The sequence below is a fragment of the Poecilia formosa genome, unplaced genomic scaffold, assembly GCF_000485575.1.
Source record: "Poecilia formosa unplaced genomic scaffold, Poecilia_formosa-5.1.2 Scaffold118, whole genome shotgun sequence".
Taxonomy (NCBI): domain Eukaryota; kingdom Metazoa; phylum Chordata; class Actinopteri; order Cyprinodontiformes; family Poeciliidae; genus Poecilia; species Poecilia formosa.
This window is the reverse complement of record NW_006800057.1, coordinates 822,269-836,689: the sequence shown is the minus strand read 5'-3', so window position 1 is coordinate 836,689 and position 14,421 is coordinate 822,269. Positions and strand designations below refer to the sequence as shown.

Genomic DNA, 14,421 nt, shown 5'->3' with positions numbered 1-14,421 from the left:
TATTCGTTTTGAAAACAGATTTTCTAACTTAATTGGAAAAAATATATATATTAAATGTACTGTTTTCTCAAATTGAGTAAAAAGGATTTTTGAAAATTAAAAATTAAAAAAAGATTTTTGAAGGTGATTTTGTTTTTCAGTTTGAAAATGTTTTTTCTCAGTTTCTAAAATGTTATTCACATTGTAAAAAATATTCACATTCAAAAGATTTTTTCTTCAATTTCAATTTTGTTTTAGTATCAAATATTTTTCCAATTTCAAGATTTTCTCAGTTTACGGTAAATTTTTGTTTTCAATTTTGCTTTAGTTTAAAAACTATTAACCCCAATGTAGCTCCATATACATGCCACACCCTGATTCTTATTTGTGAAGAATCACAAATCACAATGATTCTCTACTTCGAGTTGATCAGTCCCATCAAATCCCAATAAAACCAGTGAAATGTGACAGATTGTGATGGACCGCTGCTCCTTCCTTACCCGGCTGGGTGGAGTCCATGCTGGGCTGGTTGCAGTCTTGAGCAAAGTGTCCATTCACTCCACAGTTGTAGCAGGACACTGTGCCGTTCTTCTTGTTGACCCCGCCGCCCCCCAGTATGGCAGCAGGCAGCATCCCCAGGTGACCCGGGTAGACCGGCTGGTAGACGCGCTGAGGGAACGATGCCGCTGGCGCCATCTGCTGCTGGAGGCTGTAGTTGGCGGCCGCCACTGCCACCGGGGCCTGGCTGCCCATCATATGGGACGGGCCCTCCGCCTGGCTGTGGGAGTGAAGGTAGGGGGATGGGTGGACGGGGGGTGGGGCAGCAGGGAAGAAGGGGGGCATGGTCGGGGGGCCGTTGGCCTGGTGGGGGGCCTGGGTTTGGGCGAGGTAGAGGAGAGACTGAGGAACGCTGAACATCTGCCTCGCTACTGCTGCCATCTGGTGGTGGAAGTACAGGGGGGGCTGGCAGCTGGAGGAGCCCCCCACCGCACTGCCGCTGCCTCGGTTACCACAGTTGTTATGGCAACCGCAGGCCCCACATCCCACAGGGGGCTGCTGCTGCTGGAGGGGTGGCGTTTGCTGCTGCGGGGGCATCTGCTGCTGGGTTTGCTGGACAGCTACGGGGTTGCCAGGGGCAACGGGGGCGCTTCCACAGGAAGCACTGCTGTTGCTGTAGGACGCAGAGTCGTTCTGCGGTGCACTGAGGCCGAGCGCCGGGCTGAGGCTGGGTGGGGGGCCAGGGGAGTTAGAGGGGACAGCCGGAGGAACAGCCGCTCCCGGGGCCACAGGGGCACCCAGGGTGGGCATCACAGATGGGGGTACAGGGGGCACGGAGGCCAGGGTGTAGGGAGAGGGCAACCCTGACGGCAGGATGCCATGCAGCTTGTGGTGGGTGGCCTCCATGTGGGGCAGGGGTGGGGCCAGGCTGGGCTCCTGGCAGGGAAGGGAGGGGGACGAGTATGCAGGCGGCCCCGGGGAAATGGAGCCCAGCGCTCTGAGAGGGGTCTCTACCTCAGCGGGCCCCTGGCTGTGGGGCAGACCTGTCTTAAACCTCTGGACCAGAGGCTGGACCCCCCCACCCACTGAGTGATGGAGGGCCAGTGGGGGGCCCCCAAAGGTCGTCAGCACCTCCCTCTTCTCCGGATCACCCACAATCCCTGGGGTGGGGACCACCGACAGTGGCCCCGCTGGCGGGGGCTTCCCATCTGGGGCCACGGGGTCGGGGGCCCCGTTGGGGAGCAAGCAGGCCAGGGGGGGCAAGTAGGGAGATGAGGTGAAGTCTGGGCCCTGGGGGGCAGCGTCTGCCAACCCAGCGCAGTCCGCCTGCCGCGTGAAGAACAGGTCAGGGGCCTCGCCCTTACCGCCGTCATCAGAGTGGCTGTCTGAGTCTGACAGAGACAATAACAGATATCAGTTAGAGATCAAACATGATTATGGATTATTGCTAATAATCACTTCTTGAAGATGTTGGAATGTTTCAGAAAACCTTTAAAAATCTTGATTTGTATTTCTTAAATGTTACAGAAAGAACCTGATTGCTCAGAGTGCCATATACAAGCATAGTGATGAAAAGTTGAGTGGAAGGAAAAAACATACTTTTAAAATCAGTAGCATTTTCTTACTTTTTACTGATAATTTCAGAAGTTGCTGTGGTTTACATGGAGTGGTGTGTGTGTGAGTGTGTTTCACCTTTGTTGTTGTCGTCGTCGCTCTCCAGACTCTGGCGCCTCCTGTACTGGGGGCTGGAGGGAGAGCTGCAGCTCTCGGACGACGTTTCCCCAAATGTATCCGCATGAGAAGGTCCAACTGAAACAACATTGTCGTGTCAGTCACAGCATTTCCCTCAGCAGCTCCCATCTTCTCATTCATTTGGGTTTTCCTGTTGCTATATCAACTTCTGCAGTTCCTCACCTTTCCTCTGAGGCGACAGGGCCGGTAACAAAGTGCCATTAGTCAGAAAGGCAGCGCCTCTGCCCTTCACAGCCATCTTGTCCCTGCAGACAGAAAACATTCCAGAACATCAGCTGGACCTGAAGCATCTCTACACAGGGATTACTGCGAAGGCCAGCACTAGAGAACAAAAGTGGGTGTGAAGTTTCTACAGAATGTAAGGACTGCAAACTCTGTAGTTAAAGATACTTTTAAGACAGCTTTTTACGTCTCTGTTAACAGTGGAGATAGTTCATATTCGATTGTCCTTCACTCGGTAACAGCGTGCATAATGAAGAGTGTTTTCTGGTCAGATATTTTATGGCCAGACAAGCTGAAAAACGGCTGATTAGGGTTAAAAGGTGATTGTTGGTAATATCTCTCTCAGTTCTTCCTGCTGTGTGCTAGTAGCCATATTTACATCCAATCGTCGTGCAAATTTTTAGTTAACTTTTGAAATGCAGCAAAAAAGAAAAATAAAGTGAATTCAGTGTGTTTCCATATACAGGTTTGGAGCAAATCTACCCGACTCCGCAAAGTTTAATTTTGTCAGATTCTGGTGTTTACACAGAGCTGTAATAACAGCCTGTGTTAAAGCCTTCAGACGGCTCCCCCTAGTGGTTCACTAATTTCTACCCACTTTTGTTCTAGTCTACCTTGCTTTTGTTTTTCTTCCTTTTGTGCAGAACCTACCTGTCTCCGGGCAAAAATCTGCTCTTGCTTTTAGATGCTGGATGGCTTCTTCTGTCGGGATCCAGGTGCTGGAAAGAAGGTCAGAGGTCAGAAAGAAGAGGCATACAGCATTTAGCATGAGAAGACAACAAATGACTGCGGGCCGGCGTCCAGCAGCTCCATGGTGGATGTGCTCCATCAGCAACATGCTCTCTCACACATCCCGTTCACGTGGCAACCACACACACACGGCTGTGTCATTCCTAGCTGCTGTGTCATCCCTAGCCTTACCAAATCCCTCCACATGTCTGCCGCCTGCAATCATTAACCCGTCTTCATGGTTAGTTCCATGAAGACGGAGTGAATCATTACAGCAGCTGCATGTGACAGCCAATCAGGAAGCAGCTCCTGGGCGTTCCTTCACAGGACAGGCAGCATTCCTGATTCTGCTTTAAACTACAACAACATCGCTTTACGTATCTCGAAAGGAAATGTAAATGCTCTCATATCTTCCGAGTTTCTTCAGAGTGGATGTGGACGATGTCTAGGCTCTCATGACTTTCATGACACGCCAACAGCTCAATATCAGGACAACAAAGATTATATTCTATAGCAACCCATCCTGGATGACATCATAAATTGCTGGGAAGCTCTGCTAATCCAGCTCATTAATCCAGCTGCCCCTCTTTAAACCTGTGTCTGGCCATTTGGTTAGGAAGATGTTGGAGTAGGGGAGCTGAACTTCCTCCTCCCCCTGCATCCATGAAGCCTGCGTTTCTATTTCTCTGGGATTTGGGGTCAAAGTTCAGGTATTTTTGAGCTTTTGAGATGCTGATAAGCTTCTCCCAGTTGTAAAAAAAAAAAAATAATAAAACAACAAAAAAGAAATCACCTTGTTGTCATGGTTACACATAAGTGCCTGCAAGTGAAAACATTAAGAGTAAAAATCCTTCCAGCTGCACGGTGTCCAGAACCAGAGAATAACTGACCAACAAAGCAGGAAAATGAACAAAAGAACAAATCAGAAACAATAAATCAGAGTCAACATCAGCAAAATCACATGAAGGATTAAATTAGCTGAAAGAGAAGCAGAGGTCTTCCCATCCTACTGAACTAAAACAAACTGGGATAGGTGGGCATTTATCGTATCGTTTAGGGAAAACTTTCTTAAGATAAGAATTTTGATTTATTGTCACAATAAATTTCAGTTATTGCTGATAATTTAAAAAGCAAAATTGACAGTACAGTTGGAAATTCTATTTTTGTTATTTTCTAAACTGCTTTTTCCACAAGAGCATCAATACATATCAGTAAATTTGAAAATATGATTAAATGAAGTTACAGTGTGCAGCTTAATGATATAAATCAGACTTTTTAAGTAAGTGGCGTCCTGAAGAAGCCTGTTTCAAATGGAAATGTTTTTTTCAGGAACAATACTTGTGTTTGTGGGGCTGTGAATGCTGGCACAGCAACACAGATACATAAAATAGAAATAATAAGTAGATTTTTTTCAATTTGTGGTGCTATTACCACAACAGTACCACAAAAAACTGAAATAAAATTACAGTTCCATATTGTCCAGCCCCACACTGGTATAACATGAAATAATAAGCAAATAGAAAATGAACCGAGAAAAAAAGTGTAAACTGATTTCATCGGTGACAATATGTGACATCAGGATAATAAGGAAAAATCTTTACAGTCTGAACGCTGGTTTAGACTTTTGCTGACATCTACGCATCAACAGCTGCCATCACACACTAACAGGGATTTATCAATGAAAGGTTGCTTTGTTTCCTGTTGTCCGACCTGCTCAGCGTCCTGGCTGCTCCTCACCACGCTGCTCTTCTTCCTCCTGTCTGGGGGCCCGTTGAGCTCTGCTGCGTGGCCCCCCCTCCATGTGTCTCCCTGGGGGCTTTTGGCCCGTGACAATCTGGAAACAGAAGAAGAATCGTCACTGCATGCATCCAGAAATCCACTCTGACGAGCGAAAAGGCCGTCCTACTCACAGCTGACATGGACTCTTGGACGCGTGTTTCTTCTTGTGTCCCTGAACATACGAGTCTGCGCAGAGAAAATATTATAAACACATCAACATTCATATTCATACAGCTTGTATCTACCTTACACTCACTGATCTCATTGTGTTCTACTGGGATTTTGTGCCACACAGATAAACCCTAAACATGTCCCCTGGTCTAGAGTAGAGTTCATTCCTGAGTTAGAATGGCCCAGTCAAAGTCTGGACCTAAATCAGATTGCGGATATGTGGAGTGACTGGAAAATCAGTTTTGCAGGCCTGTTTGACCTGTGACCTCATCTACGTCAGTGTTAGCAGTTGGAGCTGCTGTTGCTGCGGCGACGCTGACCAGAGACCGGCAACGACGGGCGGCAAATATAGCCTTGAAATACGATGACAGGACCTGTCCAAAAATAAACCCACCGCCCCACCACCCACCACCGGGGCTGTGCTCAGCATGAAGGACAGGCTTCTAGGCAGCGGCTTTAAGATTCTCATCTAACCTGCAGGTCCCCCTCCTCACTGTCACAAACAGAAACAATCAGCGCTCCTCCCACCTTCATCCTGACTGGAGGCGTCAGAGCAGTCTGGCTGGTACGTCGTCCCAGGATGTAAGGTACCTGTTGGAAGACAGAAAATCATCAAAAAAAAAGAGTCATGGCTGGTTCTAGAGCGGCAGCAGCAGTTCATCACACAGCTGAAAAATGTACTTATGATCTCACTGACAGTTCAATTCTGCATCAATGAGTCGGAAATATTTAGAATGTTCAATAGAAAAACGTCGGGCTGGACAGTAAAACCGGAAACAAACGGAAAAAAGGAGGAAATTCAGTATAGTCCAACATTTGAGGTGCCTCATTAAAGCCTTTTCTCAGCATTTGTCACAGGTTCCTACTCACATCTGCAGGCCGGTCTGGAGGAGCTGAAGAAGCTGCAGACCTTCCTGGTCTGCCTGAAGAGAGGCGGGGCAGACAGAAACCTTTCCCTGCAGGCGGACACAGGCGCTGTTATCATGATGTCAGAACTGAATACATGAATATAATATATATATAATGCATGAATGTTTGGATTTGAACAGTTCAGGGAGGCAGCTGGAGACACCGGGGAAAATGTTTGTCCATCCATCATAATGAATGAAATATTCAACAATAACATCAGAGTGTGATGTTTTCCTGACATGTGGCAGCTTTCACTTAAATATATCACAGCAAGAAGAAATATGTTTTAAAGAGGAGATAACAAAGAATTGTTTTTCTGCTTTCATTCACAGAAACACATCGACTGTGAACATTTTTGTTTTAAAAAAATTACATTAATACTGTCATCCCTCTCCAGGATGGGTATTTTATTGTATTGTTTATCATTTATTGTGATAAATTTCTTTTCACAATAAGAATTTTGATTTACCATCACAATAAATTCAAAATTATCAATAATAAAATATAAAAAAATTCAAAAATCCACATTGTCAGCCTTTTTTCCCACTATTTTCTCCATGAGAGCAACAGTAAAAACCAACAAGTTTGAAAACATGATTAAATGCAGTGACTGTGTGCAGTTTAGTGATATAAAAACTTCATGTGACTGGTGACCTAAAGCAGTGTGTTTTTAAGACCAGTGTGTGTGTTATGCAGTCACATACAGCTACCTAAAAATGAAATAGTTTTTATTATCACTTCCATTGTCATCACACTGGCACAATAAAAAAACAAAAGCTGTGATAAAACTGTAAGTGCATTTCATCGAAGCCTCTCTAGTTTCCTACTGTGAGAATCTCCTACCAGCATGAAGTCGACATGCTAGAGTTAAAACCAGAGGGAAAAGAACGAGAGGTGTGAGAGGAGAAGAAAGAAGAGGAGGAGGAGGTGGAGGCAGCAGGCTGGTTTCATTTTCCAAAGTTTCACTTCATAGGAAATGAAAGCTGTAGACAGAAGGACAGGAGGTAGAGCTGAGGGAGCTGGAAACCAAAACCTACAGGATCCTGAAACCAGCAGCTGCAGCTCAGCCAGCTGTCTGCAGCCACATCCCACTTCACCATGACTTCCAGTTGTCCCAGTCTGTAGGAGCCTCCACCTGAATCATCCTGACAGACTCCAAACAGCCTCAGATCATATCGACCCTTTTATCAGCTCTGTATCAGGCCTGCACTGACTGCACCTTTCTGGTCGATCACTGAGCTTTAAAAAATCCTGACAGTTCTGTCAATTCTCTAAGTTGGTGACAATGGCTGATTTTTAGATCTTTGCAGAGGTAAATAAAAAAAACAAAACAAAACAAAACAAACGATGGATATGATCAGTTTCACATACAAATATCGCCAAACTCCCAGAATTAAGTAAAACAAAGTGGATTGATCGGTACACTCCAAATGAAGAACAGAAAAAGGGATCTTTCTGTTGTATATATTTATATTGATACTTTCTATTTATTTACTGATTTCATTATTATTGGAGCCTTGCAACAGAATTTGGCTCAGTATGTACATTGTAAATTAAAAGGTAAATGACAAAGTTTGTCTATGTCTAAAAAAGGTGAAAGAATGTTCCTTCTGCATTGCTTTGGCTGTAACCACCGTTGCCAAGTCTGCTTATTATTAGCGACTTTGGGCTTGTTTATCTCTAAAGTCGCCTACTGATCAAACAGGTTGCAGGTTGTGGTTTTTTTGGTGTTATTTTTTAACATGAAGTTGCTTATTTGGGCTTGACTTTCCTTCCAAAAAAAGATTATAGCACACTCCCCACAATAAAGCAAACACTAATGGTATGTCGTTTGCAGTGGTGCAGTGTAGAATGCAGGTACATGCTGTAAAAAAACACTTTAAAATGTTTTGGCTTTACACTGTCATCAGTTGGGGGCTTTTTGGGCTTGTTTTCATAGAACTGGTTGCTTGATTCCCACATGATCTGGTAACACGGGATCTAAATGCGGGATCTAACACATGACAATGTGAATTGAGACAGGATGTAAAAAATAAAATAAAATTGTAGAATGACTGTAAAATGTCGTCCTAAACAAACCGATCATAAGGCTACACCTGGCCTGTGTCTGTGTGCGTTGAACTAGCTGCTAGCTAGCCATTACCTGAGGTTCTTCTCCACCTCCCTGCTCTCGAACTGGTCCCCATGGCTCAGGAGCCTCAGGATGCTTTTCTCAAAAGAGTCCGTGCACTGATCCTTTGGAAGCTGGACAGAAACAATCACACTGATGTGATCTCTGACTGTTTGATCTGACGTCAAGTCAGGAGCAGAGTGCTCACCTTCAGCAGGAAGTTCTCCAGTTCCTGGTGGGTTTTGGTCACACTGCTGGAGGAAGAGTCTGACCACTTCACCTGGAAGCCAGCAGACAGAACTCCGTCATCCACTCAGGACAACAGCAAAAACCAGTTCTGGTCACACAACCTCTGGTGGCAACGCTGACCCAAATCCAGATTTTTCTGCCCATATGCGACCCATATCTGACTTTTTCACCAGTCGGAATGGCCCAATTCCAATATTAATAAATTCATGCCACAAAGTCATAGCCAAATCCCACATTACACATCGACCAATCAGAGCACATTTCCTGGAACCCTAGGTGCCATGGTTTACCTCAAAGCTGTATTCCTTATCTGTTGCCGTCCGAGAGATGCCCCTGAGCACGATCCTCTCGATGTGAACGGCTGCAAAAGGGTAAAAAAAAAATTACTTCTCCTCTAATATGCGTTTAGAAAATCGTTCCTGACATCAAGAGGAATTTAAATATCCCATTCCGCGAACGTCCATCCTCCCCGTTTCGTTTACCTTCTCTCTGTGTTGCCCAGCGACCAGAGCGCCGGCTCTGGCAGGGGGGATGGGAGGCTGGACACTCTCCAAAGTCCTGCACTGAGGAGGCCGTGAAGTCCAGCTGCTGGCCCAGCAGCTCCTGGAGGACATGAACAGCTCAGTTAGTCCATCAAATCAAACAGACATGTTGAGTTCAGTTCCAGTCATTCTCCTGCAACTGATTAAAAATAAAAGCAGGACAGAATTCTTTTGATGTTATTTCCCTAAAAAAAAAAATAAAAAAAAAGCGGGAATACTGATGTATCATATCTCAACTTGAGATGCAACATAGAATCAGCAACAGTTTAAAAAGTACTACTGTACTGACCAGCGATTGGACAGTCAAAAACTACAAATCCGGTCTCTTTTCCAGTCAGTGAATGCACCAAAGCAGAACAGCTACAGGTTTCGCTGACGACAACACTCTTAAGTGTGGAAGTTATTGAGTGAGGACCCCTCAGTTAGCTGTTTACAATTTCAGTAAAGTGTTTCCAACAGTAGTGCAGTTTTCTGGCTGACTCCGATTTTTTATAACACAAAAAGTCTTAAATAACACAGAAAGAAGTCACACCAGATTTGTCGCTGGTCACTTTTTTGACAAAATAAAAAAAAAAAAGTCATTGAATTTGTCTGAAAAGGCGCCAACTGTAGCAAAAAAGTTTGGGGGACTACTGTTTACCGCACACCATTTCAATTAGTCAGAAACATTATTGACATGCACAGTTTGATTAAAAGTTCTTTAAGACAAATTTATGAGTTGCTATGAACATGTAAGTAGCAAGCCAGAAATTTCTCCTCTGAAATATTAAGTTGAACATCTGCTAGAAGCTGAAGTCATAACTTCATAAGACATTTCTGGCACCTGGATCTAATCTGAGCATGAAATTGTCCTTATCTTGACTGGCAGGTGTCTTTTTCTGCCTCAAATAGCTTTCCACTTCGTTATTTCCCTCCACCCAGCACCAGTCCCCCATTCTCCACATATGGATCTCTGGCTACCAAACAACAATACTGCAAATGATCCAGTAAGATTTCTGCCTAGTCAACTACAGTTTCTCTTCAGGGCCCAGTAAAATGTTGTGTGTGGCAAAACTAAGAACATCCTCTTATTAAATGATGGATGGGAGAACTAATTTAAACAGCACAATGTTGAAGTAGTACAGCCTTGGGGTTAAGGAGAGGTAAATCATATAAGTTTTTGTTAATTTGAGAAATAAAATGGCAGCGTGACTTCCAAAGCAGCTTCTGACTGAGCAACAACACATCTGGTACTATGTCCTTAGGATAGACAGGTAAAGTCCATATGTTCAGCCATAACACACAGTGCAATGTTTGGTAAATGAAAATAAGTCAAATAGTGATTTTTTTTTAAATTATTTTTTTTAATAAATATCAGTTAGTTTATGTAATGAATCTGTAAGAAAAGCATCAACTAAAATAAAGCACCAATCAGCCATAATCTGTTGTTTCTTATTTTTACAACTGTAATCCTTTAAAAAAAAAAATATTTTATTGTCTTCAATTGTACTTTCTTTATTCGATGACTATATATAAAACATACTTATATTTCCTTAATGGAATCAATAAACAAATACAACTTTTGCCATTAGCCTTCCAAATTTTGGCTTAAGTTAGGACCATGTATGTTGTAAAAAAATAAGTCTATTTTTTTTTTTCTTTTACACATATATAATTATTATTTACTTCCGGCCCTCCTTTGCATAGCACCATCTGTCCAGCTTGAGCTGCTTTTAGCTGCTTTCGGCTGGCTAACGTGTTAGCTAACTCGGTTAGCATCATTAGCTATACCAGTATAAACAGCTAATGCTAAAGCTAAACTACGATGTTAAAGGAACCTTTTAGCTTACTCGGTGACTACAGAATTCACGGTTAGACTTGGGCCCTTTTTTTAAAACAAGTTATATATTTAAGTTTTGTATATACAATTTTAAATTTCACATCTTTAGTGAGTTTTCCTCGGCTAGCATGAAAACCCCCCCACCACTATAGCAACAAGAAAAGGCCCCAATATCAGTAAACTGTTAATTACCGTCGACTGGGCGTTTATCCTGAGCTGTCTCTGTCGCTTTTCCTCCTCCAAGGAAAGCTCGATTTTGTCCAGTTGTCCCCGGATAACTTCCCGTTGGTGAAAATGGAAAGCTGGGTGTAGCGAGGCCATGGTATAGAGAAGCGCCAACTGCTCCAGAGCCCCTGCCGTTGCTTCGTCCCGGTTCTCCTCACATACAGAACCGTCCTGGCACGGTGGATAGAACGGGTGGAGGTGATGCTGAGGGTCCCTGAAAGGAGGCAGGGAGTAGTCATAGTTCCTATACGACAAGGCCAAATCCACGCTGCTGAGTATCCGAGAGAGTATTCCAGCACATTCCCTCCTGTCAGAGCCGAGCAGGGACAGACAGACGATGAGTTTGGACCGAATCACCGGGTCGACCACGTCCGTTAAAACTCCCAAATCGTTCGGGTTATTCGCCCTGCACTCAAAGTCCCGTAAAACGTGGTAATCTTTTCTAGCGAGGTCCTCCAGGTATGATCCCAGAAAGCGGAGCTCCAGGGGTTGGCACATATGCAGCAGCCCGCACATAAACTCGATCCGCTTGGCGGGGTTCAGATGGTGGCCGAACCACTCGAACACGCTCTCTCTGTCCAGATGCGATGCGTGGACGCAGGGTCTCGGCGGCTCCTGCAGCCTCTCGTACACCGAAGGAGAAGATGCCGCCCTGGGAATATGCTGCCTCTCTGATGGATCCAACGAATCGTCCTCCGCCGTCTCGTCGCCTCCTTTCTCGCCAGTTTTCATCGGTAGCTTCATTGTTATCATTATCAGCGATAAAGGAGAGACTTCAAAGTGTAAACAAAATAACCATATGCATTATAGAGCAATACAACCGTTTAGTAACACTAACACGACTGTTTTTACAGTTAGCTAATCATCAGACGATGCCACAGCACTCAGTCCTTTTTTTCCAGAGTTGCTTTCTTCTTCGACTCATCATTTCCGGCAGGGTGATTCAGTCTTCTCAGTTTACTGCTGCCACCTGTTGGATTTAGTCCAGACAACACCAATTAAAATTAGAAATACATTGGGAAGATTATAGTTATACACAAGAGTTTCTTGTGAAAGTATCACTTTTAACTTTTACACATTTTGTCACATTCCAACTACAACAACGTGCTTTTTTCCTACGAATAAAAAATTCCATATCTTTACTCGATTTATCCTAAACAAAACTGCTGTGAATTATCTTCAGAGGTCAGGAATGATCAACTTGTGTGTAATTTCTTCTAAAGAGAATCTAACTTTGAACATAGATTTCAATCAAATCAGAGCAAGTGTAAAAAACTAATTTAAAAACAGTATATCTCTTCCTGTTACAATGCCAAGAGGCATAATTTATTCTCAATTTTGTGAAGCCCTTGGAGAGCGTATCATCACATATATTTTATGTAAAATATATTTCATATTTATATGTAAATATATTGTAAAATAATGGTGAGAATGACAGACATAGTTTGACATCCATTGAAAGTATTTCTATATGTTCCTGGTAATATAGGATTAAACAAGACATCATTTACATTAGTGAACGATGGCACAAGGAAATGGTTTTTTTCAGGAAGTGACAATGGAACATGTTCTATTGTTCTCCACCAACTACACCACTGACAGAATGGTACTGGTAGATAATTGTCAAGACAACAAGTTGCAATGGAAATACTGAGTCTGCAGGAGAAAGTCTCTGATGAAGAGTGAGATGACCATCCAAGACTTGTAAAAGTCTAGGCTCAGGAAAAGGGCAGTTAACATGTTGTGACCGCTCAAAAACCAAAGTCAAATTCCTTGTTTATGCAGAAAATCTTGACCAGGAGAACATAAGTGGAAAAACACCATCACAAAATCCAAGGAACACAGTATGTCAAGAATAAGAATGTGGAGATATTTAAACAGAAGTTAGGTTATAAAAAAAGAAGATCTGAAGGGTTAAGCATCTCACAGAGCTCTGCTAAATCCATCACATGAAAACAGAAAAAGTTTAACACAGCTGTAAGTTAAGCATGGCTGTGGAAGCGTTTTAGTTGGATGGGGTGGTAGTCAGAACTGAATGAACAGATGATTCTATAAACTATTTTCTCAACACTTCTAGTTTTTATTTGCAAAGATTTAAGAAAACATGTAGTTTGCGGTAACGAAGTCTGAAAAAGTGCAATGGGTGTGAATACTTTAACAAGGGACTGCATGAAGTGATAATTATGCTTTCATAAATAGGATGGAGTCAGACTACAGGCAAGTTAAATGTGTGCACGAGAACCGAGCCTTTGTTTTGCCTCATGGAAACTTACTCAGACTCATGGATGTCATTTATTTTAGTTAATGCCGCCCTCTAGTGGAAACTTGTGTTAATTTAAAGTAAAATCAAGCCAAAATAATGAATATCGTCGCCTTCTTAAAATATGGCCTAAGTCTTCCCCACGAAAAAAAAAAAATCACTTTTGGCAAAAAATGACCAAAGACATTATTTTGGGAAGGTGACAATATGCAATTTTTGGTACAGTAAACATGAAGAAACATGAACAATGTGAAGCACATTCAGTGTATTAGATTCTGATTGTGGACAGTTCTCACTCTCGTCTCAAAACTGAGAGATTAAGAGCATTGGGTTTTGTTCATATACATCCCCATATTGAATTAGAGGAGAGACTGATTTTACCACTATGCTCCAATAGGGGGCAGTGACACACCAGGCCTCCTCCACATTGAATGATTTCGTTTATCAAAGCTTTTCATTTATTTAGAAAGTATTTCACAGAATACACAATTTGCTTCTACATCCTGCCAAGTGTGTGCTTCATGTTGACTTTTTAAACCCTCCTCACCGTTATTACACTGAAATACATATATGTAGTCATGATCGGTGGTGGAGAGTGGTGAGAAAGACGCTGGCAGGCCCAGGTAGACATGATGCATGATTTAATGAAAGTCCAACAGAGGCGGCACAGGGAAATAGACTGATGACATTACACGACAAGGATCCGACAAGAGACAAAGACAACTGGTGGGACTAAATACACTGGGAGGGTAATCAAAGAAACGAGACACAGCTCAGATCAATCAACACACAGAGACTCACTGGGGAACAGACTAATAAACACAGAAAAACCTCAAAATAAATACACAGAAAACAGATCACAACATATATATATATATAAATCATCTTAACAGAATGAGACTGATTCATAACTTTATGACGTGAAGTTTTAGAATTAGGAGGTTTCTGCATGATAAGAATTGTGCTGTTTATAAAAGATATGTTCCATTGAAAGTACATACTTAAGTATCTTCACTTCATACATCAGTATATTAGGGTTGCATGAAACCCTGGGTATCTTCTTGTCACCATTAAATTTTCACTGATGTGAGGCCTAGCTGCAGAGATAACACATCCAGGAGGGAGTACCAGTCATTCCCCATTGACACTGCAACTCCTCAAGAGGGATTCCAAAGTG

General features: G+C 43.0%; 1 protein-coding gene across 1 annotated transcript in view; it reads right to left on the bottom strand.

Annotated features, from left to right (window-relative positions):
• Positions 1-11,911, bottom strand: part of zcchc2 (zinc finger, CCHC domain containing 2) — a 12,931-nt gene extending 1,020 nt beyond the window's left edge. The window contains exons 1-13 of the mRNA XM_007560644.2: positions 10,952-11,911; positions 8,881-9,001; positions 8,689-8,759; positions 8,358-8,429; positions 8,183-8,283; positions 6,001-6,086; positions 5,659-5,721; positions 5,091-5,145; positions 4,891-5,014; positions 3,103-3,170; positions 2,392-2,474; positions 2,170-2,286; positions 480-1,868 (exon numbers count right to left, since the gene is read on the bottom strand). Coding sequence (XP_007560706.1) covers positions 480-1,868; positions 2,170-2,286; positions 2,392-2,474; positions 3,103-3,170; positions 4,891-5,014; positions 5,091-5,145; positions 5,659-5,721; positions 6,001-6,086; positions 8,183-8,283; positions 8,358-8,429; positions 8,689-8,759; positions 8,881-9,001; positions 10,952-11,737 — 3,136 coding nt within the window. The 5' untranslated portion in view covers positions 11,738-11,911. The remainder of the gene's footprint in view (positions 1-479; positions 1,869-2,169; positions 2,287-2,391; positions 2,475-3,102; positions 3,171-4,890; positions 5,015-5,090; positions 5,146-5,658; positions 5,722-6,000; positions 6,087-8,182; positions 8,284-8,357; positions 8,430-8,688; positions 8,760-8,880; positions 9,002-10,951) is intronic.
• Between the last annotated feature and the right edge of the window lie 2,510 nt (positions 11,912-14,421).